Consider the following 8,453-nt stretch of genomic DNA (forward strand, 5'->3'; position numbering starts at 1 on the left):
GAAAACATTACAAGAGATAAAGTATATGTTTACATTTTTATTGCAAATGTTTAAGTACAATCAAGAAAAAAAAACATCATCTGATGCCATGAGTGATAAAAATCCATGCATATTTAAGAATAACAAGGTTTTACTACAATGAGAAATAAACAGTGTGTTGGAATAATACAGTATAGGCCATAACAGTACAACTGTATTTACGCATATATTACAGTTTATATAAAAATAGTAAATCAGAGTAGAAGATTAATTCTGCCACAGATTCCAATAATAGAAAAGGTCAGCAGGAAAGGTATACGCAGGTTACTTGTTTTATCTAAATACAGGAACCAACAAGCCATGGGTTATACAAGGAAATAATAAAAAAATGGTATAAATTTTCTTTATTTTAAAAAACAACTCATACTCACACTGCACTGGGCACTTTCAAAACTTTCCTGAGCTCCAAAACTCTCCACAAACTAGGGCAAGTAATCTCTGTGAGCCTGATTGTAGCCCTTAAAGTTGGGAGTTACAATTTATTGCAATATGGTGGGAATAAGATGACACTGATGTCCTCTCTTGCTAAAACACCTCTAAGTTATACATACAAATCAGCACCCGTTCCATTCTAATGTCTCCTGTTTCATGGAACTTATTTTGCATTCCTTAAAATGACATTCATTAAATCTGCTGCATGATTTACACTTCAAGCTTTCTTTCCTCCTTCAGACATGCGGTTTCTTTTGATTTGCCGCAATGCTACTGCAGCCCATTCTCTCTGTACCCTCTAGTCTTGACTTTCATTACTTTCTTCACTTATCTCTCTTTTCCAAAAACGGTCACGTATAAAAATGTCTTTGGTTTCCACTCTTCTCACACCTTTCCCCACCATTGCTCTTCTGATTGTATAGGACTTGTTTTTTCTTTTTCCTGTTCTCCATCCTGTCTCTTTTCCCTTCATTTCCTGGTGTTGACCAGCCTCTCAATCAGAGCTCTTCGTGTCCTCTGTACCTCCTCTCCCAACCTTTCAATCTCTGCTTTCAAACGCTCATTCTGCTCGGTCAGCTCTTGTACCTTTCGCTCATTCTCTTGCTCTCTTTCTTTGCGACTCTTTTTGGTAGACGAGTAAGATGAGCGTTGCATGGAAGAGGAGAAAGAGGACAAGGCACCGTTAGCCCTCTCGCTGGAGGTCCGCTTGCGTTTTCCCAAACAGGAGGACGAATAGCCTGAGGGTGAGGAGACAGGTGAAGAAGGAGGAGAGCAATTTTGAGATGGTGACTGGGAAGCTGAAGAAGAGCAGGATGGAGAATCTGGCACGCAGGGCAGTTCCTCCTCGCTGGCTGAGGGAGATGCAGGAAGGGCGTTATTTGCAGGGTGGTGTTGATGATAATAATAGCCACTGCTGATCACTGCTCCACTTGGATCAACCGTTCCCACGCCTCCTTCACTGAGCAACTCAAAAAACTCCGGAGGCAGCAAGTCACTGCTGCCTCCTGTTGAGCTATCTGCATTTCTCCCAGTCTCAGCTTCCACCTGCCGTTCCTCTACAACAGCTGGACTCATGCAGGAGGATGAGGACGAAGAAGAGGAGGAGGACAATGACGAGGTGTGATGCAGAGGCTGGATGGTGTGGATATCCTCTGTTGTCCTCTGGACACCTTCAGCCCATGTCTGGTTTCCGTCAGTCAGCCACGTCAGAGAACAACTCTCAAGAACATCCAGAAACTCTGGCTCCTTCTACAACCACAAAATGGAATAGTCAATTAAAACACCTAAACTCATCACCAGTTATGATATTTGTTTTCCTCTAAAACTACTGACCTCGGTGCATGTGGGGGCACGTGCCATTTTTGCCCCTCCCGTGTCGGAGCCCAGAATATCCTGCAGGTCCTCATACCACGCCTCCAACTCTGCACCATACAACGGCCCTACTCCAGGGGGGTACGGCGGGGGCAGGTGTAGCCACTCGGCAGTCATCTCGCCAGTCAGTCTCAACACACAGATACTCGGATCACAGTTTACACTGGACCTGGAGGGGAGAGAGCAGCCACCAGACGCAGGCGAGTTAGAAAACAAAACAAATAAAAAAGGGCACAGAGCAGCTACACATTAGATAACTGACATGTCAAAAAGAAGTCTGCAACTTGATTTCAGTCCTAATTGTTCTGCAGCAGGTTTAAGTGCTTAGCGGTAAATCTGTTTTTATCCTATGACAAAACAAGTTAGACTAAAGTACTCAAACTGTAAAGTGGTAACAATGACCCTTAAATAAAACACTGTACTACAGATAATTCGGTAATGCTTTAAGTTAAAATGTTAGCATTTAAATAAAAATGACCACAAGAAAATATTGTCAGACATGAGTAGGTCAGTTTTGTTTACCTTTTAGAAAGTCCTTGTCAATCAAGTCTGACAATTTGTTGGAGACAGCTTATCCCAATAATTCTGAAAGAAAATAAATGTGAAAGGTTAGATTTAAAAACACAAACACATAGATAGATGCAACTAATCTGACAAATGGAAAAAGGATAGGCTTTAAGCATAAAATAGGCATTTGAGTAAAATACCAGCTCAGACTGGAAACAAGAGGTGTCTGAAATTAATTGTTTGCCTAAAATAAATAATGTATGGAATACAATTTTAAAAACGTATTTCTATTGCACTATTTAAATAGATTTTAAAGGGCAATCTTGAAGTAAAAACTTCGAATTATTTTCACAATTGTAAACAAAAGACCAGAAACGCTCTCCACTGCGCCCCCTGCTTTTTGGGCTCTCAAATGCACATTCAGGTAGATAAACAAGTGGTTTCAGAAGACAAGGGAGCGCTGGAATCTGCAGGTTTGACTGTCAGCTCTGCCTTTATTTTCATCTCACATCTGGTATTTTTGGCTAGTGCTGTTTTAAAACTGCTAAACAAAAGCGATCATAACGAATCTGATCTTGAAAGCCAGTTATAGCAATAACATTTTTGATGTTAATATAAAGAACTGAAGTTATCGTTTTATGTTATAGAAGCATTGGTAACGATTGGGTTTTTGATATTATATAATGAAACACTTTGATTTCTGTTACACGTTTTCAGAGCACAGTCTTTCACAACTGATTTTTATTAATTAAATGTCATTTAATCAAATAAATCACGAATTAAACCTTTTTTTTTTTTCCTCTTAGTTGAGATACATGTCAATTGTAATCCAAGACAATTACGTCATGGAAATCAAAGTCCAGAAGGAGAAATGGGCGAAACAAAAGGAAAAGGAACGGAGTGGGTTGGGAAAGCGATCCTTAAATCCAAACATCTGCTGTTGCAGTAGGAAACTCGTTTTAGAAATCAGACGCTAGAATAAACAACCCGTAAATTGAAACAAAAGGTTTTGAATTTCAGCTTAGGAGTCTTATCTATTGTTTGACGTAAGTGTGATCGTTAAAACAAAAACTGAATGAGTTGTCAAGTTTAAAGACGCGCAGTAAAACAGTTAAAAAGTCCTTTACGTCGCCAATCATACCAACATATTATGTTTTATCGCTTGAAACAAGTTATATTAAAAGTTAGAGGTTGACAAACGAAGACGACACACAAACCAGCTCTATACCAATTATGACAGATGAAGGCAACTGTTATTCTAAAAATGGCAACGGTATATCAACCAAAAAAACATGCACATTCTGTTTTTCTTTCCACCACACCAAGGCGACTCGACTACAAGTTCACAAAACAGCAACAATGAACAACAGCCAACGCTTACCCTTTTTCTTTTATTCGCTCGCCTTCTCGACTGTCTTGAACTCGGCTGTAGATATTTTAGTAAAAATTGGTGATAGCTCATGTTAACCATTGTTCAGTCTTGACAGCTGAATGTGATTTTACGGAAACTCCCGGCGGTGTTTTTATATGGAGAGAGCGGCCAACCAAACTATGCATGAGAAGTTAGTTTCATAACAACCTAGCAGTGCGAGGAGGACCGACGTTAGAGGGGACCAATCAGAAAAGCGGAATTGAGCGCTTTGCCTTGGTGATATCCAATAGGATGAGCGTCTTGTACTGTTTGGGCGGGGCTTGTGTGGGCTGGCTGTTCACTCCATCCTGTATAGTTTGTGCGAGCAGCAGCTGTGATGCAGTCATAAGACGGCCAGGACGAATTTGGGGCGTATGGGAGTCACATGAAAGGAATGATGCAATGCTTGGCAACCAATTTCTAGCTGGGGATAACACCAGCAGAATCAGAACATGTTTTATTAAACACTGTTGGCTCTAACAAAAATCTAAAAATATACATATATGCATGGATATCTAATGTCGAAGAATTGCTTTTTCTTCCGGAACATAAAAGCTGAATCGATTATCTTCAAGGCAACTGTTTTGAACGCGTTTTTTTCTTTTAATATCACCCAGCCAATCAATTTAGCGCTTACTTTGCCGTGACGTGCTTATTAATTACGTTGCCATTCTGAGCTTTCTGATTTGAGCTGTTTGTGTAAAGTTTTTGTTGCTGACGGCCACACCTGTTTTACGACAGTCTGACATTCCGATGGAAAAAAAAAAAAAACCCAAAAACATCACCTGTGTGCACTTTGTGAACTGTAACTGCAAAGTAACGCCTCTCCTGTGGACAGTATTTGTCAAATATTATAATTTTATAAAATATCTAATTATTATAATTTTACGGGGCTGGTTGTGAGCCAGCAGCAGACTGTCCCTTATTTTTCATGCGTGTTTTTTTTTAAGCTGTTGATGATGAAACTCAGTAGAATTCATTACCCGGTGATAGAAACTTTTATTCAATCTTTCTCTGTGTTGCGTGACCATTGCTCTATCAGTGATGATCGATTTGTTTAGCTGTATTTAAAAAAAAAATCTAGTTACATATATCACAAGAATACAACTTTAATTTTACAGAAATATGTTTTTTCAAACATTTTGTGGACCTTAAAGAATAGCTGAATAGCATTTAAACCAATAATAATATTTTTAGATAGAATTTAAGGCTATGTAAACCCATTAATTATTAATAGTTATTAATTTGACTCATTGAAAGTTTTCTAGTGAAAATAAAAGGAAACACTAATATTTTAATATTATGATTATTAATATTAATCATAATATTAAAAATCATTTATTTTTTCAAAGAAAATAATTTATAATAATAATGTAACTAAAATATTAACATCTACAATATATTGCAGATAAAATAGATAAACTGAAAAATAATATTGAAATAAAAGATTAAAGTATAAAAAATGTCATTAAATAAAATATTTCTAAAATTTAACAAAATATATTGATTAAAATATGGGAAAATCATATGCATTATGTAAATATAACAATATAATATAATAAATAAAAATAATATAATTCAATTGCATGTCATATAATAAATTATTAAACATAATATAAAAAAAATCTAATATTAAAATATAAGAAAAACAATTACAATTAAATAATTAGCAATGATAATTTTAATAAATGCATAAATAAATCAATTAAAATGTTATCATATGTGTAAACCTACTGCCTTTTAGGGCTATAAAAAACATTGATGTTTATTTAAATGAGCTTGTTAGGTAGTTCACATAGTTTGGTGACAATAAAAAATAATTAAACTTACATTGACTAAAATACCACACAGGAAAGCTTATCCAGAACATGTGAGGTTAAAGCCACAAAGTTTAACGAGGTCGCTTTCTCAGACACACAATAATCTATTAACAGTCAGGTAAACCACAGCTATGAATCAAATCGAGTTTCATCATGTTTCACTTCTGACTGTGGGGCTCTCCAGCCCATTGCTGACACCTTCTTCCCTCATCCCAAACTCACCACACTACACACACTTCACACACACTTCACACACACACACACACACGGGCGCGCGCTCGGACTGCTTTTTTTTCACGCGCCGCGAAACGCGCGCAGCCCCCATAGCAACAGCGTCAAGTAGCGAATAGAAAGCTCAAATACTGTCTCTAGGACCCGGGTTAAAGCGCTGCAGGAAGCACCGAGAACACGTCACGACTTGAGTGGCTGTTGCCGAGTAGTTCAGCATACTTTCTCCGCACCCCTCCCAGCCTGCCAGCCTGCCTGCCTCTCCACGCTTGCCCGTCTGTTTTTGTCAGTGTCGTTGTCTGCTTTGTGTCATTAGGAAACTCTGTTTTAGAGCACAACATTTGGACTGAATTACATTTTCAGATAGTCTGGACTCGTGATTATGGTCCCTTGTTTTTCAAAATTAGTTTTAGTCTTACTTGTGTACTTTGTGTTGCAAAAACAAAACAACAATTAAAGATGCAGTTTATTATAAATAAGATACATAATTCATCTTGTGTCATGCTGTTCTGCTTTTGTATTTTATTCATGCTCTGAGCTGACTGAGTGTAAACAAGCTGTACACTTTCTGTCCATGTGAATCAGGGCTTCGATCAGCTTTTTCTTCATTTGTTTTTTAGAAATGTTGATGTAATGTTGCCTAATCTTTTGTTTTCGGATATCCCAGTCTTATTAACATAAGCGTCAGACATTAGTGCTTGTAAGTTATGATTTAAAAATGAGCCAATAGGCAGTCCCGTGGTAGCTGCATAACTTTATTAGATATTTTATTCAGATATGTCAATTTTAAACACAGTAAGCAGAGCAAACTAATTTTTCCTCCAACACAAATAGAAAACAACTAAATATGGACTTTACTGTTTTAAAGGCAGTGACTGAATTAATTTTGGCAAAGAATGAACAAAAGGCGAAGTATTTACATGGAAAGGAGTTCAATTTTTAGTGCTAACTCCTAATCGTATCTTGGTTATGGATTTCTTTTGTTTTACAGGCAAATAACTAAGCAGTCTGGGGAATTTCCAGCTATAACACCCCACTCCCCTCTTTTTCTGTCCCATGCCCTTGGTCAGAGCTCCACACCCAGTTTCTCCTCACACACACACACACACACACACACACACACAGAAACACTCAGCAGCTGTCGGAATCCTTCCCCCCTGAACTCAGACCAACTGATACAGCTGTTAGTGATACAGTCAACCCTTTACAGTCAGATACTGATCTTCTCTGGTGTGTGATGGCGCCCTTTGGTAAATTTAGAGCATTTTATTTCCACTGCCTTCAAGATCTCACATGTCATAGCCAACAAAGTAAAAAAAAATGTACCAACTAATTTTTTTTGCCAACTTATCCACTGAGTAACATGCTGTCCAGATTTTACAGCCAAGTTGTTGACCTTCTTGCGTTTTGAGCTCTGGAATGACTTTGCGGACAATCTCGTTAGCCTTTTAAACCCTGTTTACCACTGAGTCTCACGTATCTTTACTTTGTCTTCATAGTCTGTTTTCATTCGCTACAAGCCTCATTCTGCCCCTGTTTTACTCTGCTTACGGCTGCTCACCTCTTCTGCCCGTCGTTCTGCCTCACAACAGCCTCCTCACCTGTCTACACCCATTCAGGAAAATCTGATGCAGAGTGGCTTTGTGTGATTTCCCTTCCCTGTAGCATCTTTTGGGTTTCTGACATCAGCCGGTATTTATTTTTATAATTACTTTCCCTCTTTCTTTATTTCCAATGCTCTTGCAAAAAATGTTTTAATATTTTAATTATTTTATTTATATTATTTTTTGATATTTATATACTTGTTAAAGTTTAATTTGTTTGAGCTTTTTAATGTTTTTTCTTTTTCAAATAGAATGATAAATAATTTACAGTTTTGCCTTATTTTAAAAATATCAGTACATGACAGTATTTTGTCTCTTTATGCAAGACCGCTATCAGTTTTTTGATTTGCTCATTCCGTTCTCTGTCAGAGGTAAGAAACAAGTGAAAAATGACACGACACGGTGGGTCATTAGTTTAAATGCCCATCTGAACGGGCAGGTATACTGGCAGTGAAACACACACTCCTGGCTCTTACACCATCTTGTTCTTCCTTTACGTTTTTCCCATATCAGCACCAGAAGCTGAGATTGTTAGAGCTATCCGTGATCTTGTCATGCTCTCCTGCTACATGTAGCCAGACAACCTAAATATTTACTTTGTCCAGAGGTGCAAATAGTGGAGGCTCTAATTACACTGGTAAATCAACAATGGGTGTTCAAAGGTATTAATTGTAGGTTTAGATCCATGGGAAGGGATTGTTGTCTGTTTTATTTATTGTCCCTATATTTTAAGTACTTGTAACTAATTGAAAATGTCCTCTCAAAGATAGAGGAAGGGCTGACCAGATAAAGAAGGACAAATGCAGTATAACATGATTTATGACACATGTATGTGTTCATCTGGGGCATTGCCTTCCCAGCTGTAGCTCTGCATCTAATTTCCTGTACATTACACTCGATAGTTGTGAGCAGGCTTATTTTCACCATATACATCAGTCTGTTTAAACATTTTTTTTAGGTTTGTCATTTATTTATTCCCAGATCAGTTCAAATTGAACTTTGTCAAATCATACATTTCAGACGCCATCTCAATCTGTCCCT

At 37.7% G+C, this 8,453-nt stretch overlaps 1 protein-coding gene across 1 annotated transcript; it reads right to left on the reverse strand.

The window, feature by feature from the left end:
- Positions 1-17: 17 nt before the first annotated feature.
- ddit3 (DNA-damage-inducible transcript 3) lies at positions 18-3,883 on the reverse strand. Its single transcript, XM_047347865.1, has 4 exons — positions 3,731-3,883; positions 2,365-2,427; positions 1,804-2,011; positions 18-1,719 (listed from the first exon to the last, which is right to left on the reverse strand). Exons 3-4 carry the CDS (start codon positions 1,957-1,959, stop codon positions 940-942), a joined length of 936 nt encoding a protein of 311 aa, XP_047203821.1. The 5' UTR covers positions 1,960-2,011; positions 2,365-2,427; positions 3,731-3,883; the 3' UTR covers positions 18-939.
- Between the last annotated feature and the right edge of the window lie 4,570 nt (positions 3,884-8,453).

Source organism: Girardinichthys multiradiatus, chromosome 20 (assembly GCF_021462225.1).
Source record: "Girardinichthys multiradiatus isolate DD_20200921_A chromosome 20, DD_fGirMul_XY1, whole genome shotgun sequence".
In the NCBI taxonomy this organism is placed as follows: domain Eukaryota; kingdom Metazoa; phylum Chordata; class Actinopteri; order Cyprinodontiformes; family Goodeidae; genus Girardinichthys; species Girardinichthys multiradiatus.

Coding starts and splice junctions, on each gene's coding strand:
- ddit3 (XM_047347865.1), bottom strand. CDS start 1,959: ATGACTGCCGAGTGGCTACACCTGCCCCCGCCGTACCCCCCTGGAGTA. Junction 1,720..1,803: donor GTGCCCCCACATGCACCGAG/GTCAGTAGTTTT, acceptor TTGTGGTTGTAG/AAGGAGCCAGAGTTTCTGGA.